This window comes from Toxotes jaculatrix, chromosome 14, assembly GCF_017976425.1.
Source record: "Toxotes jaculatrix isolate fToxJac2 chromosome 14, fToxJac2.pri, whole genome shotgun sequence".
NCBI lineage: Eukaryota > Metazoa > Chordata > Actinopteri > Toxotidae > Toxotes > Toxotes jaculatrix.
The window spans coordinates 5166637-5194627 of NC_054407.1; the positions used below are offsets into that span (position 1 = coordinate 5166637).

Sequence of the window (27991 nt, forward strand, 5' to 3'; positions counted from 1 at the left end):
TCTGCTCAAGGTTTCTTTCTGTTAAAAGGGAGTTTTCCTTGCCACTGTCGCCTTAAGTGCTTGCTCTGGGGTCAGGCTCTGGGTCTCTGTAAAGCGCTTTGAGACAATTTTGATTGTGGAAGGCGCTATATAAATAAAATTGAATTGAATTGAATTGAAATGTGTTTTTCTTCTAGAGAAAGCTGAGGCATAAAAGTTTCCTTTTATATCTCCTGTGTTTTGTGGTTTCCTTTGGTATAAAACTTGGAAGACCAGTTGATCTGGTAAACATGATCAGTCTATTGACATAGGACACCTCACAGGACCTCTGTGTAGAAGTAAAAAAAAAACTGCTGCCTTTTTGAGTTATCAATAGGTTTACCCAGAACTGTGTTGTGGCAGTAAGTCAGTAGTTTTGACGAGATGGATCTAAGTTGTATAATGGGTCTAATAGGTGTAATAAAAGTAAGTCAAAGGCCATAGAGTTAATGTGCCCTATGACCAATCCATTACCCTAACCATGCATATAAGTCAATGAGGGAGTGAGTGTCAATCCAAAAGTGACCATCCAACAAAACAGAAGTTATGAGGGACTTAACTAAAAATAAACTTCCTTCTGATTCCCTGCACAGGAGCAGTGCTTTTGTTTGCAGTTAGCCCTCCACATCAGGCTAACACATGGAAACAATGCTATGTATAATCATTAACATCCTTTTCCGCTTTACGGTTTCTAGAGGTTCCTGGAAATGCCATGGGGAAAGGACATGATGATCTAGGAATGAAGCTGATGAAACCTAAAAACCCAGCCTAAGAGGTAAGACTACAGTACCAGCAGAAAGTGGGGCGATATGAAACATGACACTGGTTACGGGATACCGCTCTGGAAAATGATGGTACTGAGATGTTATTGTTTATACAGATGGCATCTTGTCTAATCAGCACTGTGCACGCACACGGGTGTGTGTCCTTTGGAGCACTGCATATTCTGTGACTTCTGCCTTCACAAAGAAAGTCATAAAGAATGGAAGGTGCCACTGCACTGCAATTAGCTAAAGTCTTTATGTTAAAACACTTTCACACATGCACTGCAACCCAAAACCTGTCTAGAAGTTACGCAGAGAAGCTGTATGTGAGAACCAAAATGTCCGAATCAGCATGTGTGAATAGAGCCGGCAGTTATCTGCAGAATTCACAGTAAGTTAGCATATTGATGACCTTTCAATCCTGCGACCAGCTTGAAACTGAAAGAGTCTGCACACTCTACTCACGTGCTACCCCACACCTAAACCAGAAGGAGTACATCCAGTGGGTGAGAACGCATCTGACAGACAGCTCCTGTTGTGTGCAGCTTTAGTTTACAATGGTTTTGTTATAGGGATAATTTGGTTTTGAGGGATTTACCCAGAATGGGGAAACACTGCCTTTTTATTTTTGTTTTACACATCAAATTTGGACCCAGATGACGTGAACAGGGTTCAGTTAATTTGAGAAATGAGGAGATGTGGTAATTGAGAGATACAAGTGTACCAGGCTGGGAGGGTTTAACAAAAGCATCTTACTGATTGGCATTGTGGGAATTGTAAGATCTATGTTGTCTCACAAATCCTTCAACTCCATGGCAGAATGGTAAGATGAAGTTAAAGTACCACTTTAACTTCTCTGCAAGCAGAGAAGAACTTTCAAGGTGTATGTTGGCACAGTACCTGCATGTATTTGGGAACATTATGTTTTGTGTTCGTGTGTGTGTATGTGTGTGTGTGTGTGTGTGTGTGTGTGTGAGAGAGAGAGAGAGAGAGAGAGAGAGAGAGAGAGAGAGAATCTGGCTGCTTAAATCTGCTCTGCATGCCAGAAGATGAACGTATCCACGATCAACTGGTTTGTCCATCTCAGTCAAGCTGTCATATATTTTCCCACAAATTCCTTATAGGAACAGGTTATAGCTGAATGACAGTGTAGAAAATCCTTTACATTCACAAAATCCAGTTTGTTCCCACTCAAAAACAGCTCCAGATACCTAAACACTGAGATCACAGCTTTCCAGGAAACACAAAGTAAACACTGCCTGAAGGCAGCATCATCAGATTCCACTGCACCAATCTTTGATGCTTTGATTTTGATTACATTCAAGTCAAATGGGTTTTTGAGGAAATTTGGCCGAGTGAATGGTTTTGGCTAACTGACATTTCTGGAAAATGGACAATGGAACAGCCCAATAACTCACAGAATAACCTTATATTCAAAATGACATATAATAATAAACAGATAACCTCAGGGAGAGTTGGGCCATAGCTTCCTGCTTTGCAGGAACTGTCTCATCAAAATATATAGCTCTTTAAGTTTGTAGGACTGATGCTCGGTCTTAGCCAGAACCATGTGGTATTTACAGCGTGGAAGGGTGGAGCCACTTGGCACATGAACACACTGCATTCTGTGGGATTGTGTCAGATGCTAAAGCACGTCAGTCTGCCTAAAGGTAACAGCAAACACAACCCCTTAGGCAATTTAACCCTCCAAAACACATAGACACAGGCAGAGGATCAGATAAAGGAAGACACTACATCCTCATACTCATCATAGCTAACAATTATATTGAGCCATGAATATTTTTTGAAACAACTACACTTCCCAGAAGTGTTTATCATAATATTGGTAGATGCATATCTATGTATGTCTCATCACTGGAGCCGAGCATCTGGCCTGCAACATTCCTGTAGGTAATAAACTCATATTGAAGCTGTCTGAACACAGACCATACTGATTTACTGCTTGTTAATACTTGACTAGTAAGATCTTTACTCTCTTTTCTATACCTGTCATAGTAGACTGGCAGATCACTTTGTTTCTTCTATTCTGTGATCAGCATGTGTGTGCAGTATCTACAGTTCTCTCTAGGTATTAGCTGATGTGCTGTTTGCAAAATTTTGGAGGGTAATCAATCTTAAAAGGTATTTTTTGGCAGCTTGAAAACTTTAAGGCCTCTACAGCCACGATGAAGCCAAAAGGCCAACCATCAATCAGGGCTGCACTGAGATAAGTAACAGCCACACACATGCCCTCCTCCCCACCACACTAAACAAGCTGCCCTGCAAGTCCTAGCTAGAACGGTGTCTCTCTTAAAAACTCGTGTTCGTGTGTTGTGTAAAGCATGTGCCTGCCATAACACGTATCTGTGTCGTGTTTCCGGTTGTACACGTTCAATTTTACGATGACGCATATCAAACTTACACCTTAATCCTTAGTTTTATCCCAGTGCATGCTGGGATAGGCTCCAGCTCCCCCATGGACCCGAACAGAAATAAGACGGTGTTAAAAACTGACCTCCCTGAGCATACAGGCATCCCTGGAGAGCCACGTACGTATTTTGTCTCACAGTGTATTCCTACCTGAGTGAGGTCCTTGTAAGTTGTCCTCATTGTCTTCCTCTCCAAAAATTTTGCCCAGACTAACAGGTTTGCTGGCTCCAGCTGTGCCCACGCTGTTGCTGCCATCCTCTACATCCCCCACTGGCACTACAGTGAAGTTGGTGGGCATCTTGGATCTTCACTTCCCCGTAAGAAAGTATGAAGAGGTCTCCAGTGACGACAAGTGGGATGACACTAGCTGCTGAACTTTCACTCCCACGGGGAAAAGGAAAAAAGTGTCTAGAGGGAGTCAAATGAAAGAAATAGAGCCCTATTAGGGCCCCCGTGAGGTAAGCTAAAGATTGAGTTTGACTACAACATGGCACTCACTTCAAATCTGTTGTTTCCTTTCTTTTTGTAATGTGATCCAGTGGGCTCTAAACGCAGGGTGAAAGTGCCGCCTCCCGCACATGAGGCAGGCCAAAGTCCTTCAGTGTATCTCCTCACTCTCTCTCCTTTTTCCTTTCCCTCCCTTTTTTCCCCACTGCTTCAAGACAATTGCCCCATGTGACCCTCTGTTTACCATATGAACAGAGCTGTAGTCCATACATGGAAACCCCTGCAGCTCCTCCCTCTTCTCTGACCGTCCCTCTTCTCTCACTCACACCTTTGTATTGCCAAAAGGCAGGCAAACAAACTCCAAAGTATCTAAAAAAAAAGAATCCAAAATGCCTCTAAAATCCACGCTGACTAAAAAAGAATGAACAGGCTCTTATTTAACAAACACAACAATGTCTTCTTTTCTCCTCTGTTCATTTGGCTTTGGTTATGTTTCCTCATCTCCCTTCAGAGTGGTAGTTTCCGCCTCTGGTTTGCTCCAGGTAAACAAAATGGGTGTTACCCATTCCCACAGTGCATTATGGGTAGCGGTGAAGTCCCGATGTTCTGCAGAGAATGGCATCACACACTCTTTTGCTTACATGTATTGTGCCAGCAAAGGAAACACCTTGAAAACCTTGGTCACTACCTTTCCTCTGTATTCTGAGCACCAGCATAGATTACAATAGACAGTCACAGGGGGAAAGGATTGATCTTTGAATAACAATGGACACAAGTAAACAAGGATTGTTTTCAGTTTGTGGGAATGATTATTTTATTGGCACTCTTATGCAGGGGTTTCTTAAGCAGCAGGGACATTTATCTTGATGAACTGTTAGCTTCCTTTAGGAGGATATACAGTTGTGCAAGTAATAGAGAGCGAGTGCTGTTCAGTGTGAATGTGTATTATTGCCTGTATCAGCTGAGCGGTCCTCATCAGTTGCCATTGTTTCTGCAGTGCTTCTGTTGGACACAGTGCAGTGCAGTTGTATAGTAATATGATTGTTAAAGAATAGCAGGGTGGTTCACAAAGGAAGTGCTCTTTTGTTATGAGTCTTGTTTTTCTTTTTTTAGTTTAAGCTGGTTCGTAGAATTGTGACAGCACGGGAAATCATGTGAATTCCACACAACATAAAATTGTTCCAACATGCAACGACATGTACATGCCCTAATGACTCTGTAGTGAGCTTATGTACTTTTACATTGTAATGCTTTTCACTTAACGCAATGGCAAATAGAACAAACGTTTGAAATAGACATTTCTGCTGCAACTTTTATATAAACTTAGCTCAGCTTAGTTTATATTACTGTAGCTTAGCTTCGTATTAGATAAATAGCTAAACCGCCTGGAAATGCTACATGATTACTTAATTTTTAAAATGCTGTGTTTTGGTTCAGGGTTGTAAAGTTGTAAAGTAAGTTCCTAAAGGAAGCTACCCAAAATGAAATTATTTAATCAGCAAAAATATTTGAAAGCGCTGAAAGATGACAGTTGTATCAGACATTACCGTGTTTTTTTCCATTTTCTTTCCTTTCCTTTTTTTTTTTGCCTTTTTTTTTTGCAGCAGTTTTTGCCATTTTGCTTCTTTGTTAGTGTAAACTCAAAACCATGTATTTCTAAACTAGTCACCAGGTCACACTGCAGCATATTTACAGTAATTGATGTTCACTCACTCTGTGTGCATGTGAGGGTGTGTGTTCTTACTTTTGCTACACCAGTAACTGTCTGTGGTGTTTTTGTCTGTTTCTCTACTTGTGTGACTCAAGAAGTGAGACAGAGTTTAAAACTGTATCTTGAACTAAGTTAAACGAAATTCAGTTCAGCACTTTCATCTAGAAAAACTGGATTGAAGCAGCCATCTCCATGTTTGACACATGGCGTGTCCAGATGTTGTTGGCCAGATGTTTTCATTGAAGACTGTGTTAATTCCCAGGCCTATATTTCAAAACTCCCAACCTCAAAAGCCACACTGGATACCACAAAAAAATACTTAGTGTTTGCACAGGAAATGGTGAATAAGGATAAAGGATAAAAATAACATAAAAAATACACAAAGTATTTACAAATAACAAAGTAAGTATTTTTAGTTACTCATATTGTTATGGATCTTAATATAATCCAATTCTTAAGAGTTAAAAAAAATTATTAATGCATTTTGTTTTGTTTAGTTTAGTTTAGTTTTTTGTTTGTTTTTCAATTCACATCCCAAGAGCACCAAGAGAGGTCTGCCCATGTAATGCCAGCAGAGGGTGCTGTAGGTTAAACATTGACGTTTAAGTAGACACTGAAGCTATGTTAGGTCAATGTTCAGCTCACAGGAAAGGATATATATTTATGTATATATGTATAGAGAGAGAGAGAGAGAGAGAGAGAGAGAGAGAGAGAGAGAGAGCTTGCTAGCAATCAGCTTAGGGGGGCGGGGTGGGGGGGAGGGTGTGACTGCAAATAGCTTTTAGCAATAGTTCACAGCAGGGGATAGTAATGAGCAGAAATACAAGTTTAAGGACTTGTAATAAGTGTCTGCACGTCTGCATATTTTGTGCCAGCCCTGACCTCACTATGAAATGTGTGTTTGTGAATGCAAAAATATTTACAAGTATGTCTGCTTGCTCATAGACGTCCACAATGTAAAACCTCCAACCACGCTGTATAAAAATGCCAAACATTTCCTTGCTGGAATCAGCTTTTCGTTGGTGTGATATCACTTGTCCCATGACTGAACTACCACAGCTTCTCCTTCCTGGACAAAACTGCCATTTTGTCCTCGTCAGACGGCTTAAGTGTGAATGTTGAAAAAAAAAGTGAAAGCGAGAGAGGTAGAGGTGAAATCAAATCCCTTTAGCAAACAGCAAAAAGGTCAGTGCTGACGCAGACCCGGGAACAGGCTGCCCTCCCTCAAGACTATATTCTTAAGTGGCTAGATTCTATTTGTAGCATTTTTACCTGTTTACTGACTCCCCCTCTTGAAACCAGGTAGCTGCGCAAACATACTGGAGGGTTTGGCCGACCTCTCATGTCATCACACGGGGGATAAATTTCAACTGCCTGCACTGTGCTGTCAGACCAAAAAACGCAATATCAGGGCAGAAGGACTTGTGTTATGTTTATCTGGGCTGGGGCGCACTTTTTATTCAGTCAGTGCATTGGCTTCAGTTTCTTAATTTGTGAAATCATCTGATATGAGAATACAACTTCAATAAATTAAAGTGCCCTACTGGATAAAGAGAGACTGCAGTGTTCTGCTGAGATTGCCTCTTGATCATTGCATGAATTGGAGGCTCCAACAAGCGTCATATTGAACTTCCATGGGTTGTATATCTTGGTACATATATGTACCAAGATATATGGCACCCATAACAGTTCCCCAAGAACCCTAAGGGTTCTTTGTAAATGTTAGGTTCTGCACCGTCATAGAAAACAGTCCATTAGATTAAATAATCACATTGAAAATAATTTTTTTCACAAATATAATCTTTTTTAATGTCTTTTGGTTAAGAACAACAATGACACGCACACACAGATCAGTCAACCACAGCTGTAAAAACTGAGCCACATTTATTAGTCTCACTGAAAGTTGCATAGCCTTTGTTCTTTGTTCATGCAACATTTATAGGCTGTAATTTCATTAAAGTTTAATCTTTTTAGCCGATACAGGAAGTTTTAGTTTTAGTTACTGAGCCTCTTTGTGCGAACGTTTTTAAGTATGTAGTATTTGTGAACAGTGCTGTGAAGACATCAGTGTGGGTATATAATCCTTATTTAAAAATTTTCATTTAATTATAAATTGGGTACTTTGGTGAAGCAGTACACTGTATAGCACTGAAGATCATTTACAGTGCCTACATTGTCCCCATCCCTCGTCTTTTTTTGGGACATGCCCACTCTACATGCAGCAATGCCCAGAGCACCCAGTATATTTTCATTTATTTTCATATCCCACTCTCTTAAACTCTCTCTCCCTCTCACATACACATACTGTACCTGTGAAAAAAAAACAACCCCAAAACAACAAATTAATGAATTTCATAACTATTAAGATGAAAATAGTTACATCGTCGGTGTGTGTATTCAGCCTGCCGTAAGCGACAGGAGGGCACCAGGCGAGCGTGGCCAGCAGTTGGACAACTATTTTTGGTACAAGCGGAAAATTTTGACAGGGATTCTATGGGGGTTTGGGGGGGGAGGGGGGTTGGGGGGTGGTTGTGTGTGTGTGTGGGGGGGGGGGGGGGGCATCAGTAGGGGTAAGAAGAAAGTCTGTGAATCTTGTGGGACTGTGGGGAACTATGACCCTCTGCCACACTCTGCTGGCACTGGAGGTCTGCATGTGGGTTACCAACAAAACAGGAGGAGAGGGAGCAATGCCAAGGCCATAATTTGAGTTTGTGATCTGTGTGTGTGTGTGTGGGAGGTGCGGAGCTATGGCATAGCCAAAAGTCACCATCCTCAAAATGGGCTTGAGCTGCAAAAATAAGGCTTCAAATTTTGTTTTCAATAAAAACTAGTGGAGTAGTAAAAGATGCAAAGACCACTCTTCCAGTCTCATACTGTCCCTGAGAAGTGTAGAAGAAATAAAGGTGAAAAGATAGAGGCTGCTGGCAAAGTGAATGAAAGATGGAGGCAGATTAAATCTATAGGCTGAAAATGAGAAATAAAGAAGGCAGAGTATAAGGAGTATACAAAAGTAGGTGAACTGCTACCTCCAGAAGAGCAAAAAAAAAGGGAATCTAGAATCTGGTGGGTGAATGTAAGGGCTTTTGTGCAGGAGGGCACAAAAACAGGAGCCAGGTAGTTGTGGTTTTAAGCAAGACAAGCAATACTGGAAAATTGTGCCGACCAAGAGATAAGATGTGCCGATTACCTGCTTTGAACTGTCAAGCTTTACTGGTCACGGTCCAACAGAAGTGTTTGTGAAGGGAGTTTAGAAACAGTACGACTGAGTGAGATATCTGGCTCAGATATATTTCTGTCGCCTGTCATCACCCACTCACTTTCTGGCAGAATGGGCAGAGCATTGGCAGCAACCTTGTTTCCTACTAGTACCACCTGTAGGTGCAAAAATGAAAACATCAAGTGTTTTTTTTGTTTTTTTTATGCATAATCACAAGTGCTTCCACATACGTCCAGCTGTAGCTTCAAATTTCTACCATATTCCCACTGCATCAGATCACAAGTTGTAAACAGCGTTTATGTCAACTTCCATGTTGTAATTACAACTGGAAAAGTCACATCAGCCAAAGACTGTCATTCAGCATAATTAAACCCAACAGCTATGGTGCTATATAGTCAGTGCACAGTATTTTAGTTCTCGCACAACCAGCACTGTGATCATACACACATCTTCATGAGAAGAAAACTCACAAATTGTTTCCCATTTCTACACATACGATGTGAACGCAGCCTTAGTGAACAGACCTGAGTGTGTCATCTAACTGATGTTAAGAAAATAAATTAACGTGTGTTCCAAAGCGTAAAGCTGTTCCCTCAAATTCGTAAATACAGCATTTCGTTTGGTACCAGCACACAATGTCAAGTCATAACTAGTGTCTTTTTTTTTCTTTTACTTATTATTTCCTTTCAACAAAACCAGTGATTTCTTTTTAACACACAGTATTTTTAGTTGAACTAACAGAATGAGTAATTCCACATAATTTTATTAGATCAAATGGACCTTGGATTAACCAAATATGATTCTGTGACTTTGAGAAGCCTCTGCGTTGTGTCATGAGAAAGTAGAGTGAAGGAGCCCACAGTTATAAATACTCCTCAACCGACAGAAAACCCAGCAATGGAGAGATGATTACCATGTTTCGCCACCAAAACACAGCTGCTAACTATGTTAAAATAATAACAACGTCTAAATCTATGAGTGGCGGAGGGCTGAGAGGAGGAAGTCCAACCACACACTCAAACACCAGCGCACACACACACACACATACACACACACACAGACATTGATTCTCATCCTGTCTGCAGTGATTGTTAGCCCACATGCACGGTGTGTGTCCACCCAGGAGTTAACCGCCTGAGGGGACGGCTATAAAGCATGAGAGTGATTGCACGGGTTACATTTAGAAAGTGCCTCATTTCTACACATGCCGGACACATGAAAAACTACATGTCCAGCAGCGGAGGTGTATTCATACATAAACACACACACGTATATGCACGCACACCGGTGTGTTTCAGGCATGGCCAGCTGTGTCCAGATTTCAAACATATCTCAAAAACCCTCAAAATTGCTACGTTCATTTGACGTTTCTGTACTTTTCTGACCAACACACACAATCAAAAAGGTTTTATCGCTAAAACTGGCAACACAGCAGTGTGTTGTTAGACTTACACAAATACCAGGCATGACTATTTATTCATCGCCTATGAAAAGACTCATACTTTCCTTTACAGCTAAATGTTATGGAATAAGTGTTCTAGGCCTGTAACTAGCATTATTTAAAGAATCATGAGATGACAGTTATGACTGCAAGTGCAAATTATAGACGCAAAGTAGGGTGACTCAGTTTAGTTTGGTTTGAGAGTGAACATTTTGAAGGCTTTGGCCCTGATGCAAATCTACTGCAGCATTCAACGTATGCAGTGGCTTGCTGAGAAGTGTGGCTCAAAGAGGGAAGAGTGCGTCCCTGAACTCGGTGGGGGCCCTCTCAAAGATGCCAGGTTATACTGTGCACATCAAGGTCAAGGGGTCAAGTTTCCTTTCTTGTCAGGGGGCCCAGAATTCCTAGCTGTGCACCTGGGCCACTGTAGATACTGCAAACTTACCAACACACTCTTACTGTAGTTTGTGAAAAGATTTAAAATTTAATCTATTGATTCATGTTCATGGACACAAATTTTCCATTTTTTCATGACACTCAGCTGGACTTTCAAACTAATGTGTTTCAATTTGTCACAGCAGTTTGTGAAACAGTCACTTTTTTTTTCATGGTAAAATGATCATTCTTTGTGACTTGAAGGCTCTGACCAGCTGCTCTCCAAGCCCAGCCACATAGGGTCCCCCTGGTCTGCCTCTGGTCGTACCAGCTGTGTTAGCAGAGTTAGCACTGTTTGTCTTAAGTTGGCACAGCATTGTCATCATCCACTCCTTGCACCCGCTGGCCTGAAGTCTCCACTCCCCTTCCTTCCTTTCACTGTACTCATGTACACTAAATGTGTTTCAATCTGCCTGTTTTTATGTGCATTTTGGACCAGTTTTAATCGCTTGAGATTTGACTGGAGCCTTTTTAATTATGTCATGTTATTGTGCCGCTTCCTTCTGCAGTGGTTAAATGGAACTGGCCATCAAGTGTTTATCTTGAAGTGCAGATGTGAGAGTGATATCAATTTTTTTAATCTAAAGCTCAGCAAAAGCAAATCAACATGTAACTTAAAACACTGAACTATTCCTTTAGGTGAGAAACTAAAATCCTGAGAAGCAAAGCCCTTGTTTGATTGACAGTCTGGTAAAGGGACTGAAAAGCCTGCTTTTCTCCTGCTCTGGACAGTTTGGCTAAAGGGGTGGCTATTTGTCTGACCAGACAAGATGAAACCCCAGTCTGACTGATGGAGCCGTGACTCACAAACTGAGTTTCATGCTGATGGAGTGCCGCCTGTCGGCTTTTAATGTTTGAATACACTGCTATTTGACTGGCACGGTGGCTGACTGACCATGTTCTGACGGACGGGCTCACTAACTGACCGGAGGAGTTCATGGAAGTCCTGTGCCAATGGCCGCCTCTGCACCAGAGCCCTGTGAATTTTGACAGAGCTGCGATGCTTGACTCTTTTCTCAAGGAGACCTGGCCCAAACCCAGGTAGCTATATGATCTTGGCTCATAGCTGCTTTATGTTACATACATTCAAGAATATGGGTTTTGTCCACTTAAGAGACATGTCTCTTTATATTAGACAGGCTACTAAATATTAACCAATACTGGAAATTTTCACTTGACTGTGATTTTTTAGCATGAAAATGGTCAAAGCTTAGCAAAGCATATGGAAGAAATGACTTTTTATGTACAATTTCAAGCCCTGTCAAACCCAGTCTACTTCATTTAAACATTCCTCAAAGTAACAGTGAGTGTGTCTTAGTGTGTCTGTCTTATATTAATGGGTGTCTCCATGTTCATGTGTACACCTCTGTGTGTGTGTGGTTCTTAGTGTGTGTTAAGAGGTGACTGATGGGGACTTTTCAGCTGGCGCCTCACCACATCTGTGCCCGTCCAGAGGAAGGAGCGGAAATGCATCCTGGGAAGTTGAGAGATTTAGATAAACAAAACACAAAGTTGGCCTTTGTTTATCCAGCCACTGGCAGAGTGAGTGAGTCTGAGCACTTCAAAATCAGTTAACTCAGAGAGTGGAGATTGAACCTTGTTGAACGGGAATGGAAAAGATATAAAAGAAGACAGGAACAAATGCTGTAAAGCTAAGGCTTCTTTATCCCTAGAACTCCTGAAGGCGTTATTTTGGATTTTCTGGATTCAGCATTAATAAAAATGAAATCTAATGGTGTATTGACAGGATATGAATAGTTAATGTGTTTAGTTCAGTTAGTAAACTGTAATGTCATCGATTGTTTCGAATGCACTGACAACTTTTGCCCTTTACTTTAAGTATGCAAAGCCAGCAGGGAGATAAGATCTGCTCCCTGGACCTGAAACAAGCAGATTTCTCTTCCTCTGTGTTCCCCACAGTTCCTGGAAACAGCCACAACTTTCTAGAAAGAAATTTTACTTGAAAGTTGAATTTGAGACATTGTTGAAATGTTAATGCCCAGATTCCTCAGGCCATCTGGAAGATGTGGTGACTGATATTAAAATAGTGTGGCCTCTAAACCATATGTCTGCAAAAGAAAACTGAAAACAAGTGTAATGTAAGCAAATGTAAACTGAGGAGCAGAGTCAGGCCTGTAACCTGGGGGTAGCAGAATTCAGATTTAGTAGTTTCTGAAACATTAATCCCAAGGAGGAGTGTATAGTTTCTTGATTTTATGACAGACTTTTTAATACAACAAGAAATAACAACAACAACAACAAAACTGAATTTTGTCTCAAAGTATTTTAATGATGGTTCTGCCATGCATGTTCCTGGCCAGCCAGGGTCCATTTATATAAATTTATAAACAAAAGCTGGGAAATGCAGTATAAAATCAGACAATATGTTACATACACAATATTTACAAACATATGAATATGGTGAAATTTGTCCTTTAATACATTAAAAGCTTGAGTAATAAATATATGTTTTTGAGAGCAGAAGCTGTTTCACCATCAACTATTTTTGGCTTGTTTGATGTGTGTGGCTGTTATAAATGAAAAAAGGCAACAGTAGCTAGCATTTCATATACATACATAGCATTCAGCATTATTTACAACATTATTATGTACAGAAATATACAAACTGTATTCTACTGCCTGCATTGTTGTTGTTTACTGCATAAAACCGCTGTGACGAAAAGGGAGGGTATAGTGAGACCCAAACCAGACTTAATTAAGGAATTAAATACATAAAATAAAATGCTTCTTATTTTGTGAAAGATTTATCTTCATATTTAATCAAATTTAATACTTAAGCAAATGTGTGACATAATTCTGTACACAAATTACCAGGACATTAATCAAACCCACATTCCTCACACACATGCTGCTGCTAGATAGTGAGTGGGCATACCAGAAAAGTTTCCCCAGGAATCAGCCTCTCGCTAAACACCTCCCCTGATCAGCGAGTGTCCAATCTTTCCAAAATACTTCCCAAAATTAAAAACATGAGGGCAGAAGTGTAAGAAATGGATGAGAGTGGGGAAAATGGGGGAATGGGGCTAAAACTGAAAACGCTTACATATACTGTTAGAAAATCCGAAATGTAAAGTTAAGTTCTGTATGTAAGCTAAGCAACCAGACAGGGTAGCGTTAAAATGAAATAACAGCCTTATCTTACATGTTCCTTGTCATGTAACTGTAAATAAAGGAATATCTTACTGTTTATTTCTCTGAGAGGTGTTCCTAATATTTTGTCCACTCATGAATTCAAGATAAAACATATTAGGAACACCTCTCAGTACAACCCAGTAAAGTTCAGTAGAACCACACATTACAGCCTCTAAAGTGACCATTAAAATAAATCATCACCCTCTTGAAACCGATTCAATAAAAACTGAACATTACGGAGGGAGGGTTTATTGCAGGGCTGCTGTATTACACTGCATTAGTTTGGTCTTGGTTCTACTCATTAACTGGCAAATTAGTGTATGTGTCACAGCAATTCTTTTTAATTTGTGGCCCAGGTATCTGATAAATAGAGTCTATTATTCTTTTTTATAACGCAGCAGTGATGTGGAAATGATGATTGGAGGACTGAATGTTGAACTATTAATGACAATACAAGCCTGTTTTGCACTGGCACTGCACTAGTAGGACTAGTACAATTCTATAGTTTAATTTTCCATTTTTTTCTTCTGCAAGGATCATCACCTGGTGAACATGCTGACTTTTGGTCTGGGACACACGGCCATCAGGTTATTAGGTAAGTCTCCCTTTACACAGTTTGTCATTTTAAATAAGTCAGATGGAAACTTTAAAAAGTTAAACAGCAGTTTCAACCAGCTCAAAAAGGTAACGTTAACACTAACACACTATCAAGTCTGATACTGATTTAATTTAAACTGCATATGTGCCACGTGAGAACAGTAACTAACTCTGTGAACAGTCATTTAACTTAATAATGGACGTTTCTGCAGCACGTGATTTATGTCCATTACCAGCGTTCTGTGCCATTTCAAGAAGTAGTAAACCCCTTACAGGTCTGGATTACCAACCAGGCTAAGCAGACCCACAAAGACTGCATGTCAGTTGGTTTTTGGTATTTTGATCAATTGCAATTTTGTTAGGAATAGGAACCACTGAAGTACAATATCAACAAATACAGGTCCTGCACTATTATTTACCTTAACTGTACTGTGGCTTCCATACAAGGATAATGTACAAGGAAACTGTTTAAACTGTTAGCATGGAGTTGTCCACATGCAGGCAGAGAACATAATCTGGGGTTTCATCTTAGATCAATGTCCTGTGCCACAAAATGGTTGGGTATACACATGGTTTCTACATTAGAAGTTGAATAAAATTAATTCCCATAAATGTTAAAAACAGTAGTGGTTCAGTGTTATTGCTGCATTTTTTTTTTTTTTTTTGGATAAATCTCTGCATTATTGTAAAATGCAGAGGTTGTTTTAAAAACTAGCCCAAATAATCCAGAACCAATTAAATGGAAAACTGCCTTGACATCAGAGTAGTGATTTGATGCGTAAAGAGAGAATACAAATGTCCACTCAGGAATATGGGACAGTCTAAAGCCTCAGTAGTTTGTATACTCAAGGGGAAATTAATGATTTTCTATATTGAAAATGAAATAAATCAGATCACACCCATAAAAATAATCCTATTTAAGTAAAATTATCATTTCTGCGGATGGAAAATAAATCCTGCTTGTTGAAGGGGAGGCTGATTGCTGAGGGGAGAGTGAAACATATATTAAATAAGCTGGTATTAATTTATTCATATTGATGGATCTGTTTAATTCTGTACCTATACTTACTCATCAAATATAATTAATTTATTTGTCTGGTTTTCCCCTCTCTAAAAACCTCCACAAAATGAAATCATTGGAGGCACCTGGAGTGGTGCAAAATCTGGTGGCGTACAGCATACTCAAGTTTATGTGTTCAAAAACATGATGTCATGATATCATGACAGCAAAAGATTCATAGCGGCCCAATGTGGTTATTACAGCCAGTTTTAGAAAGACATGAGGCAAAAGATATCTGAGCTCATCATTCACCAAACATCCTTTGCTGAGCTATTTTTGGAATCATGACCAAACTTAAAAGTTGTGTTACACTTTTAGTGTCAGAGGCTGAAAAAGCTGAATTATTTACTGTAAGGAATGGATGTAATTACAGGTTGTAAGATGATAATGAGAGGGTTTGATGGATGTGAAGTGGACATGTTTTACGGTACTCTGCCCTTTGAGAGTGGTTTTTCAGATGACTGCAAACACTCTGAAGGCTTTTCCTCCTGTCGGGTTCAGTAGGCTGGAAGATGAAGAGCGAAGAGAAAAGAGAAATGTGGTGTGTGCAGGGATAATTTACAGAGCCATCACACATTTTTTTTTAATAATTTGAACTCAAATGGTTCAAATAAAATTTACTAAATTAAATTATAAATTATTATATTTTCATCATAATATAACACCCTACATCTCTTGAATCCATTAAATTAGCCACATATTTACTGTAATATTAACTGTATATACCTTTCTGAGGTGATGCCATTCTGATGACTGCCACTGTACTGTCTCCTTTTGTCTACTGGCATCACATCAAGGTAACCTCCGGACTCATTCTGGATCACTCCAGCGTGAATGGCCGTTCTGCAGATACTGGATTTCTGGATGAAACAGGTCAGTACATGTTAACATGGTGCTGCACTGTAGGTGGTGACTACTACCAACATTTATCATTGTCATAAAACCATTAAAATTCAAATAGTCCCTCTACTCGTAGTGACATAACACTCAGAGAAGAGGTTGACTTTGTGACAGTGGGTTGTTATATGTGTTTCAGTATAGTGGTACCATCACTGATTGAATCTCCAAACCTAATTTTGCTTTTTTTCAGCAGTAATAAAGACCTTAGGCTACAATCCATGGTATTATGAATGCTTGCTCAGTGGTGTGGGACAGAACCATAATTAATGTTGTTAGTGCAGGTAGAAGAGTCTTGCTTGTAATGGTCAGCTTAGGACAATAATGCTCAAACTCACATCTGAGTAATACTTGGTGCCAATGACTCGGGCTCGACTGTCACGCAAACAGTCCCTGGGACAATACAGCCTGAAACAGAACACAGAGCTCAGGTTAGGTCAAGAGATATTTTCATTGGATACACTGGAACTAAAATGTGTTCATACTGAGGATATTAATCAAATCAGACTTTCAAAGCGGTTATCTTGGATATAAGCATATTATAGAGCTGCTTTGAAAGCGTGCGTGTTTTAAAGAACCACAGATTGTTGGACTGTAAATAAAACAGAACTATAAATTACAAAGCAGATAACCTTTGTCAGGGTAGAACTTCAAATATACACATGGCAAATAAAAAAATCTGAAATGCAAATGTTCCTCCTTCAGTGATGTTGAAAGATTAGCAGGGAAGCTAATGGCAGCTTAGCTTATGAAAGCATATGAAAGTATTGCTACTTTTGGAAGGTCGCACGGGCCTAATAGCTCGCTTCTTAAAATGATGGTGAGTCACTGAGTTGGCTCATTGTGGTTTAATTCAAACTGTGAGATGTTCTACATGAGTACATTTAAAGCAGAATGTTACCTGGGACAGTGTCGTACAGGTTTCTTGAAAGGGCAGAAAAGGGCCACGGTGGTATCACATCTTACTGCTTTGACTGGGAGAAAAAAAAGGCAAATCAAAAATGATTTTAAAGTGCTTCTGTATATGGATAACATTGCATCTGTATCTTTATAGTGAGAAGTGACTGTGTGTGCCTTACCAGGCACTGACTCTACTTTGAAGGAATTTGCACTTCTGTTTTTCCTGTGAAATTAAAGAAAGAGATAAAGAGATAGAGAGTAAATATACTGTACATCCAGACTGTATTAACTAAACACTTTTTAATCAAAACTAAATACAGAGACAGATTCATACCCAATTGATTGGATACCATTCTTGTATGATTTGGTGAATTGTTGTTTTCTGCCCAGTCTGGTCACATCTAGCCATCCTCCATCATTGTCAATAACACCTGAGTGTAACCCAGCTCCACACACACTGGATTGCTGCAGTAAAGACAAGGACAGGAATGTTAACGTACAGCAAGGTGGGAATTTTTCAGTAAATACAAATGTGAACATAAATAGCTGTATTCTGTCACCATTCTAAACACAGTAGCTTATTTTCTAGGCTCTCAGTATAATCATGTAGTGTAACATTCAGCATAATAAACACATAGCTGTTGTTAGTGATCATTTACCATGTCATAATATCCAGTCCCAACTACTTTTCCCGGCCTATCAAGGCAGCCAGGTGGACACTCATATCTATAGACAGGAACACCAGTAGAGTGAGACAAAGTGAGACAACAAATAACACTTGTATATACTGTAGAATAATTTCATCAGTTTCTGTGTCAGTATGTTCATCAGCATTTACCTGTTACAGGTTGTTCCCTTGCACTGATCTCTCAGCTTAGTCTCACAGTCGACCTGTTGGCCTAAAATAAAAACAGGAGCTTTTCACAAGCACATTTTATATTTGCTGATAATGTACACATTCCTAATTGTTCCACTCAGAGATGTAGTATCACGGGAGCACTCCTTACACATCTGCTCTGTGCTGACAACCTGGTTTCTCTCTTGGTTGTCACTGGGTGTGGGGTCTGGTGACTGGGCCCTGGGTTGGGGCTCCCTGTCCCTCGCTGGTTCGGGTTCTGGTTCAATGTAATTAGTCTCCTCAATCTCAGGGGGTGGACGCCTGTCCACACCCCCATCTGAAAAGACAGGTACCACGTTAGCCTGATTGTTCGTTACTACTAGTATCTCTGACAATTTTGTTACGGTGCAAAGTAAATTAAGGAGTTGAGGCTGAGAATGTGGCAGAAAACCACAAGTCTGACCTAAACTCACCTTTGTAGCAGAGGTTGTCCCTGCAGCCTCCAGCGTAGCTGGCTGGACAGGCAGAGCAGGGAGTTCCATATTTATATGGAGCATGACCCCACCAGTTCCCCCTGAAAAAACAATCACAACATGGAGATTGACACAGTCTAAAAGGCAGAACTTTTAGCTGCTATTCAAATAAAAAAGTGACCACATTTATGTTTCACTGATGACATCTGTGTTTTTGAGGAAGTGGTGTCGCAGCTGATTGAAGCAAGTCAAAACTTACGGTGGAGAGTAGTTGCAGACCAGATAGACAGCTTTGGCCCAGATCATTCCCCACACGTTCATGTTGTAACATACGTTGATGGCGCACCCAATACGATTACTAGTTGCCCACACCAACTGAAATGGAAAGTAAAGCATCCAGTGGTCCTGTCACATTTGATGGATCTTGCAGCTGAATTTCCAGAAGTCATCACATGTTAATGTTAACTATCTGTGTACAGTATGATTTTACATTATTTTGAATAATAAGTAATAAAGAGAAATACACATTTTTGTAACTTCTAAGAGAGAAAATAATTTTATTTATGCACCACAATTTATAGGCAAGCAAAGTCAGTATTAGTGAACAGACATTGTTTATCCTTAAAAGTAAATGTAAATACAAAAGTCTTTTTACCTGAGTGTAGTGGGTGCATACAGGTCCTGAACATCTGAATGGGCAGTGTGGGTTACACTCCTGGGAGTAGGGATAGCTGTAGTATCTCACCTCATCGTACCAGGCCTGGACGTGATAGGTAGGGGGGCGGTCCCTGGAGGGACAAAAGAAAGGTGTTATATCTATGTATATTTTAATTGTATCACCAAAAAGTATAAGGTCATAAATATACTGGAGACATGTCATGTCTAATTAATCACAGTAAATGAAAACAACAGTTTGGTTTAAATTAGAGACACATGATGGTGATGGTGTGACAGCCAGAGCAAGCAGCACAGTTCGGTCAGTTCTCAACCTTCAAATCCACTTTGCGCATCTGTGTGATATCCTGGTGCCAAGCGCAGAGTGCATGGTGCACACGGGGGAGGACAGAGGAAAAGACGTGGGTGGTTCATTCAAATGAGGCGGTGCAAAAGGAGCTGTTGGTATTTTAGCAGAAAATGTGTCTTAGATTTTGGTCTGAGACGCACGTCAATCTGCTGCCACTTTAGTGATTTTATCAACAAGAGCAAACTAAGTGCATGGGCCAAATGTGCAGCAATGACGGAATAATGCTCAAAACATAAATGAACCATTTTAACTAATCACTCCCCAGTCAGCAGAGGAATTTAAACTGGCATTTAAAAAAAAGGTTTGTTGTGTTTAAAGCAGGAACGTCAGTAAGTCAGTCCGCTCGGTGACTCTTATCTGTGTGTATATATGCAAAAAGCTTCCCCTTCAGTTTATTAAATCCCAGCAGCCATCTGAAGGCAGCAGGACACATGTTGATAAATCTGCAGTCTCTGATCTGAGAAGTTCAGAGTAAGAGTGCAATGACACAGTGCATGACTGGCTGCCATGTTTACTTTTATTAAAACCTGCAAGTAACATCAGACTGCTACAAAGAAACCCCATACAATACTACACACAGCAGACTGGTCTGTGTAAGTGGGGGATGTCATATTTCCCATTGCCCATTTGTCTTGTGTGTCACTGCCTCCTTTTGTTTTATTTTTGTAATGCACCGCGTTGCAAATGCTGTTGTATCACATTTTACGATATGAATGAATATGTATGGACTTTTTTCAAACCTATCATCTGTCATTTTTTTAATGTGTAAAAAAAACTGAAGTATGAAAATGACAGTTCGCAGTTTTCTAAGTGGGTGTGCTGGACTATTTCTTAGCTTTCAGCATTTCAGCAGTGATTAAAGATTACACATTAGTGAGTTTCAGAGGAGCCTTTCAGCTGCTAAATGCTCCACTACAGTATGATGACCAGCTAACTGCCAGCTTAATTGTACAGTCAGTTTATCAGAGATTTTCTACTGCTTAAAACAGCTGCCTGCTGTTTCTGGAAATAATGTCACCGGCAGCAGTGAGATTGATTCAAAAGAATAAAGTTGCTGCTTGGTAAACCAAATCAATATGCTAAGTTAAAGCACTGATTACAGCTTTAAATGTACACAAACTGCTAATGGTACTCTACATTTAGACAAAAAACAACAGAATATGACCATTCTGATCTATGAGGTTTAGGAAAATGGTCTCAGATGAAAACGTACTTCAAAGAAAACTGCTGGATAAAACAACTGAACTGAGACACTACCCTCCACTTGTCTAATATTTGTACATACACACCTGCCCCAGTGCGCTCCAAGGTTTTGGCCTATTTGGGTCAACATGTGGCTCGGTCCATGTTCCCATCGGCAGGTATGTGCCCAGTGCTCTGCGCTCCTCTCTAACTCGTAATCCCATACCTGGGGAGTGCGCAAACACACACACACACACACACACACACACACACACACACACACACACACACACACACACAGAGAGAGAGAGAGAAAGAGAGAGAGAGAACAACACATGGGATCTGGTTAAAAGTTATTTGGTTCTGGAGGGTCAACTCTGAGGGTCAGCGAGTGTAAAGAGCTTTTTTTTTTTTTTCAGCTGGCAGCTAAAGTATAATGTTTGGTTTTCACTAGAACTCTTGGTTAGAGGCTCTGAGTCCAGAGCAGCTTTGCCTACGACAGATGTTTGCCGACCTGAAACTCTACTCTGGAACGTGGCCACTTACCATAGTTGTGGTTTTAATTGCTACTCATTACATTTGTTCAGGTATCTCATCATTCTCTTTGAAGAAACTAAACTACCAGAAATTCCACTGAAACGAATCTGAGAGTAACCATACATACTTGAGGCAAAGTAAACCTGAAAGATGAACCTGCTCTTTACTTTAAAGTACTGTGGTTGTGTGCATGCCTCTTGCAAATTTAACGCAGTATAGTCAAAACTAGGCCTCTCCTATTAAACACACACATCCACTCTTACACACAGACACATATATGAGAGAGAAGGGAAACAGAGAGGTATCACCACCACCACAGCAACTTGCAGCTTTGTGCTACTATTCTATGTGGTTGTCTGATACCTTGTTTCCAGTAAGTTTTGGTCTCATAAAACAAGCGAGAGAGAAAAATCTTACAGGAAAAAAAAGCTTCCAACACAGAGAGTCTCTGTTTGGGGGGTTGATGCCATCTTTACAGTAGAAACTTGACCAAACTGAAGTCATTTAAAGTCCAGATACCTGAAAACTATTCACACACGTCTTGTTTTGAACAAAACAGACCCATAGGTATAGGACTAAGCAATTCAAATGTTACAGTAAACTTAATTTACTGTTGGGGAGGCAAAAGAATGGGTGCAGTGTGCTCTGCTGATGGCATACTGTTTAGTTGCATTACGGCTATCACACGTCAAAACTAATAGGATAATGCTTAAGTGTGGAGTTGTAACTGCTCTGATTGACCACCATAATGTGTTCCATATGTTTGCTAAGGCTAACACACTGTGTTAGTGTTACACTGTTTTCCATTCACTGTGGTGCAGCTTGCTGTTCAGGCCTGGTTGGAGAAGGGATATTTTGACTCTTTAGTTCGGCACCAATCCAGCTGTGACTGAGATGCCAACACTGAGGCCTGCATGTTTGCCACTTAATATTGTGTTTTTCCATGACCATTATGTTATATAGTAGTTGTGAGGCAGATTTTTCTTATCATTCAACATTTGATTATTCTTTGTTTTTTTGTCCCCAGTTGAAAGATAAAGCATGATTGCCAAAGGGTTGAGCCAGTTCTGTTACCATTAGGCTATGGAAGAAGGAAACTGGAAGGAAACTTTGAAAACATCCAAAACATGCTATTTCATCTGTTGTGTGGGTTTCAGTTGACACAAAAGTGATCTTTACTGGGCGTTTGAAGCAAACCCAACACTGTATTAAAATAATGCAAGAGGTTTACGGGGTAACAGATCAAACAATTTGAGGGCTTATCAGTTATCAAAAACGGCCCAACATCTTATAGCACGATGGCAGCTGCACTGCACTTTTCTGAAACTAGGGGGAGCTGTGTCTGACAATAACTTTCTGAAACTGACAATCTGACAAGCACTTCTACTTTACACAGCAAATGACAGGTGAGCGAAGGTGAAAAAGTACGCAGGAATCACACTTTTCCCTCGTGCTCCCTTTTTTTTTATTCGTTCATTACAAAGCTTTCACTGCAAACAATCTGCTGCAGATACTAATGATCTCTGCCAGCTCATTACTCTCTCCGTGTTCTTGTTATTCTTCACCCTCAATTATCCAGTAGAGGGGAAGATGGACTGCCCACCAGCCTTTGGAGAAAGGTCACGGTAACAACTACCAATCTCCTTTTGCATTCCAAAGAGCATTAAGTTCCCAAAATACAGACTTGTTTCCAGCCATCTGCCAGGACCACCTCTGCTACAGAGCTAAGTACAAGATGAGCATTCTTACAGCAGTAGATTTAGGAGGCGTGCTCAAGGTAGTACTTTGCAAAGAAAAATATTGAGGAGGAAAACAAGTACCCATTGTTTTTGTAATTCAAAGTATGGAAAATGCTTCACATAAGTGCTTGTAATTCATTTAAAATACAGTAAAGAAAGTGGTTGTGATTTTGGGAACCTTCAAAGAGGTCTCTACTTCTCAGGAAGACCTGCTGGGCAAGAAATGACGTGCTTTAGATTAACGGACGCAACAGTGCTCTACAGGCATTTGCTGAATGGCTTTTGTATGAAATTAAGGAATCAAAGCTGCAGTGAAGTGCAGCCCCCTTTGGCCTCCAGATCCTGCAATCTGAAAACCAAATACTTGGCCCTCATCAGTCCCTGCCGTACCACATCATTATCATCAGTAATAGTATCCCTTGCTAAAGAAACACTGGATTAGTGTACATAACATACATTTACACTACCGTTCCACGCACTTCAAACGACAGGGCTCGACATGTTTGAAATAGATTCACCGCTGTGGCACCCAAAATGAGATGCGTGGAGGATCAAATGAAAGATAACATTGGCCTCGGCCAGGGTTTGAGTGCCCTGCGATGGATGGGGAGAGAGGAGGTGAAGGGAGAGAGAGTGAAAGTGGAGCAGGGTGAAGAAAAACCTGAGGGAAAGCTTGTGAGGCTGAAGATCAAGAAGGCAAAAAGAACTAGGCAGGGAGAAAAAGAGCCAGCAGGAGGAGAAATGGAGTGATAGAGTAAGGAGACGCAGGGCAGGAAGGGAGGGAGGGCAGGATGGTTGAGGTAGAGGACAGGACAACACTGTGGGGGTGAAAGCTGGATCTGGGCCAGGGTCAGCAGGGCCGGGCAAGCAGGAGGCAGGAGCTAGTCAGACGATGGCTTTGGCTGGTAGATCCCATTTTCTCTGTCTTCCCTTCTCTGCTGTCTTTAGCTGACATAGCTACACTGGTAGAGTTACATAAGTGCTTTGCTCTCAGAAACACTGGTGAACATAGTGTCAAACCTCCCTGGTTTGGCCAGGCTCATTTGTTATGAACTCTGTGCCAAATCTATTCTTTTGAGATATATATATATATATATATATATATATATATATATATATATATATATATATATATATATATATATATATATATATATATATATATATATATATACACACACACACACACACACACACACACACATATATTCATGCAGTCACAACAAGGACACACTGTCCTGATTCAGATTATTCACAACTGACCATTTACTAAGCCCCAACCTCTTACTATCAAGCTCCATGTTCTGGTGTGACCCATATGCAGCTGGTAACACCAATAGATTTACCAGTCAAAATTCTTTCAGTGGGTCCTTGATGGGTCTGCCAGTTTGTATCAGATGGCTAGCTGACAAAACATTGATTTCTTTATGTTTCCACACAGTGAGGAAACACAACAAAGTGGAGGAGCTAGTTGCGAACAGGATTTTTTTAAAAACAAAAAACAGTTTTATTTTTGCTTGTGTGTGTTTTTTTTTTTTTGGTAAACACTGAAAAATCACCCCCAAAAAGAATTGCTTTTCCTAAAGCTCCATACTCACCGATTGAGTGTGTTTAAAATGATTTAAAAACAAAGCAACAAACCTGCCATGTTACAACTGCTGAAATCTGATTGGACGGGGGTTTAGCAAAGAGTGAATTCAAATGACCTGATTTTGCATCAGTTTAAATCTCCAGGAATTTAATTCAGACTCTCTGACTGTCTCAATAACAGAAATGTTATTTTAATTAAATGGGTTTAGGTTTAATTCTTTTGAATGATAAGCTGTCATACTATACTGAATATTTATCTACAATATATGACAGTCAGCACCTGTCCTCAGCACTAACCATGTACTCCATGTTGGAAGCAGGGGGGTGGACCTGACCACGCAGCTTGTTGTGCAGGTCCAGAATGAGGTGCATGTCTCCCTCGCTGATGGCCCTCTTCCCTCTCGGCCTCGCCTTCCACCACTCCTCATCCTTGTCCCTGTACTTGTCCAGGATGGACTCGAGACTTGTGGAGTTGGTGAGGACCATGGCCAGGACGGTCTGGGTCAAGCACAGGAACAAGCTCGCCGCTCTAACCCAGCTCAGTACAGGGAGAGGACTCTTCATGGTGGGTAAAATACTGCTACAGAATGAAGAATACTTTTTGTTGTCTGCAAAACAGAGAGAATGTATATTGATGTAGAGTAGCTTGAGTCTGAATTTCTGCTTCAGACTATTGTTGCACTATTGTTACTTGCTGCAGGTGAGAGCATGCATCTTTTTTGGGGGGGTCTTTGTTGATTAAAAAAAAAAACATGGACTGCAAATGAAAGCTTAACTTTAGTATTTACATCAAATTGCATATTAATCTTCTCCCTTCTTAGAGAGCTTACCTACATCAGAGCATCTCTAAAAAGACGAGCCCAAAGGGACCCTGAATCTGTCCTCTGTCTTTGCTCAATAATGCTTTAATTATAGGGGGCTTCACTTCAAACAGTAAGTCTAATACAGCTTTCAGCAGCCTGAGTGCATCTGCAGGTCACTGCATCATTGCATACAGTGGGACTAGTGTAAACTGGGTTTTCACACGTTATGTTATAGAGCACGGGACGTAGCGCGCATGCGCGAGTTAGTGTTCTGTATGTGCTAACATGCACTGCAGGGAGGCTTGCAGCATTTTAATCTGTATACAGAACCATTAACTTGATATTTTCTTTTAATGGGCCCTTCAAGAACTAAAATACTCAAGATATATTTTTTACACTAAAACTATGGAAAACAAACACGTAAATATATTTTAGGGATACCACAGGAATACTTATAGAAATAAATGAAAAACAAAAGATAGAATAGGGCTGCTATATTCTCGCTTGTGAGCACCACAAACACACACACTAAATAATTTTTATTGGATAGACATGATAATGGTGCAAGTTTACCTTCAGATTCCGCCAAACTGCTCAAAATACCTCCCAGGTGCAATATTCCAGATGCCAAAACGCCTTGAGATTATTGCAGAGCGACAATTTTCCAATCCAATTAATTCCATCTATCACACATAATAAGCGCAGGCAGTCGGTTCTCTTTCAGACTGTACATCCATGCTGCAGGACGGAGAGCTCAGAAATGTCTATAGGTACCTGTTGAATTCCTCAGGTCCCACAGTGCGCTGCTGGCTGCGTGGGACTGCTGCTCATTTTGCGCTTATATGCCAAATTTGCGCTTAGCAACGCGCAACGCAGCGGACCACGCCTACACAAAATCCTCCCCGCTGCCCCCCCTAACCGCACCCCCTCCACCTAAAACACGCACGGGCCGGCAGGGATCTGTTAGAGCTCCTGGGCTGATCTATTTGAGGAGGCACCTGATCGCACTCAGAGGTGACGTGAAGGTAAACTTGTGGATGTTATGAGAGCAGCCCACTCCTGTTACAAACACTACACATTTTGCCGTTTCCAACTTTTTTTTTTTATTTGACAGGAAGACACAGGTCAAAACTAATAACTGGTAGTTTAAAACAGGCCATAGACTTTGGTCTTTACAGTACAACTGTCCATGGAACTATGAGACCATATGTGGCTCCCAAATGAAACACAATTAGAATTACATTTTGTAATTGTGACATCTTTCTGTAGTCATTCACTCTATATGTCCTACAGGAAGTGCCATATTTGTACAATGTCCTTGCAAAAATAGTAGAAAAATAGCAATTATATTGGAACAATTATTTATACCCTTGGCACAACTGCATCAAACATCCCATTCATGAGCATGTGTGAGTGATGTATTCCATTTCTTTGAGGGCTGAACTTGTCTGAGACCACATCAGTTTTTTCATCCCTGTGTGTGAGAATGGCAACAGCAGCAGCAGCAGCAGCAGCAGCAGCAGCAGCCATCAGGGTGGCCAGTATTCCCCTGCTACATGACCACAAAGCACTGATTCATCTGCCTTTGCATACACTAGAACAGTTGTGAAAGTTTGCGGGTTGGATGTGTGTGTGTGTGTGTGTGTGTGTGTGTGTGTATACTCATGTTCTCCCCCTCTCTCTCTCTGCTTCCTCTGCTCCAAGGTGCTCTTTTCTGACTGTTCATCTGAACAAAGAAGGTAGTTTCTTTTTAACTGTCATTTAGGTAAAAAGGCAAAGTTAAGGGAAACATAAAAAACAAACAAACAAAAACAAAACAATGAAACATGTATACAACCAGCCACAGCATAATCCTTGCAAACAGGCTGTTTGCAAGGCAGCAAATCCTCTCAAGTGAGAAAATAATATTAAATGGGAATGTTTCACTTGAAAATGACATTAAAGGAACAGATCAATCAATTATCAGAATATTTATCAGTTATTCTTCTTCATAATCTACTGCATTGTTTCAGTTGTAATTTCCTCTTGTGAATCTACATTCTGCCTAGTTTCTACTTTCTGATTTCCCAGTGACAGAAAGTTAAAAATGTCTGTGAATATGACATTTATTTCATTCAGCTGTCATAAAAAAATAACATAATTTGCTGTCAGCAACACCTTACTAAGTGTAGACATCATGGGGGAATAAGAGGCATTAGCAGTGTTCCTGGTTCTGCCCGGTGAGAGGCAGCCTGCAGCTGTGATGGGTGATGGTGATTATTCTTGTTTTATACAGTATAGTTGTTATTTGTAAAACTGGTATTAATGGTAATGATAATAATTTGAGTTAGGACAGCCTTATAATGCAGACTCCTGTTTCAATCCTTATCCCACTGTACAGTGTGATCCAAGGATATTTTCAGCTTCGGTGATGATTCTACAAGCATGTGCTGCCCCCTCTTGGATGCAGTAAATATTTTCAGTCAAAAACAGCTTCAGCCTCGACCAAGCCATCCAAGCATCGGTGACCCGATTAAGACTCTCTCAGGAGAAGAGCAAACATCCATTCTATGTGCGTTTATATCTCTGGTATGTTACACAACAAATGTGTTTTGTTGATTTGAAGCTGACAAGACATCTAGGAAGTAAGGCTGAAACTGGGACGTGTGTTTGAAAAGCTGAAGTATTTCATTTATCTCATTTGTTTACTTCACTTGTTTAATCCATACTCATATATACACATACAATACTGTGTA

The 27991-nt window shown here is 40.4% G+C and overlaps 2 protein-coding genes and 1 long non-coding RNA gene across 9 annotated transcripts in view; 1 reads left to right on the forward strand and 2 right to left on the reverse strand.

The window, feature by feature from the left end:
* Positions 1-3510, reverse strand: part of LOC121193009 (solute carrier family 12 member 7-like) — a 28792-nt gene extending 25282 nt beyond the window's left edge. For all 4 annotated transcript variants that reach the window (XM_041055103.1, XM_041055101.1, XM_041055100.1 and 1 more), the window contains exon 1: positions 3363-3510. In XM_041055103.1, the coding sequence (XP_040911037.1) occupies positions 3363-3510 (148 nt within the window). The remainder of the gene's footprint in view (positions 1-3362) is intronic.
* Positions 3215-27986, forward strand: LOC121193015. Its single transcript, XR_005895257.1, has 6 exons — positions 3215-3331; positions 3421-3670; positions 14151-14211; positions 16071-16146; positions 24904-25018; positions 27637-27986. It is a non-coding gene; the product is annotated as an uncharacterized LOC121193015 (long non-coding RNA).
* On the reverse strand, positions 15616-25017 carry LOC121193012 (cysteine-rich secretory protein LCCL domain-containing 1-like). Of its 4 annotated transcripts, none has more exons than XM_041055106.1 (14): positions 24751-25017; positions 20695-20813; positions 19037-19169; positions 18641-18756; positions 18382-18482; positions 18078-18245; positions 17909-17969; positions 17730-17796; positions 17405-17535; positions 17250-17293; positions 17072-17144; positions 16509-16578; positions 16000-16133; positions 15616-15778 (listed from the first exon to the last, which is right to left on the reverse strand). In XM_041055106.1, exons 1-14 carry the CDS (start codon positions 25015-25017, stop codon positions 15727-15729), a joined length of 1536 nt encoding a protein of 511 aa, XP_040911040.1. In that variant the 3' UTR covers positions 15616-15726. The 4 variants fall into 4 exon arrangements, with proteins under 4 accessions (XP_040911040.1, XP_040911042.1, XP_040911043.1 ...); XM_041055108.1 differs by having other exon boundaries at positions 18078-18229; positions 18372-18482; positions 24751-24966; XM_041055109.1 differs by having other exon boundaries at positions 18078-18229; positions 18378-18482; positions 24751-24939.
* Positions 27987-27991: the final 5 nt, after the last annotated feature.

Excerpts from the sequence above, each read along its gene's own strand:
- LOC121193012 (XM_041055106.1), bottom strand. The coding sequence starts at position 25,017 with ATGAAGAGTCCTCTCCCTGTACTGAGCTGGGTTAGAGCGGCGAGCTTG. Across the intron at positions 17,145-17,249 it reads CAAAGTAGAGTCAGTGCCTG|TCAAAGCAGTAAGATGTGAT; the intron begins GTAAGGCACACA and ends TTTTTCTCCCAG. Across the intron at positions 15,779-15,999 it reads AATGGCATCACCTCAGAAAG|CCTACTGAACCCGACAGGAG; the intron begins GTATATACAGTT and ends TTCATCTTCCAG.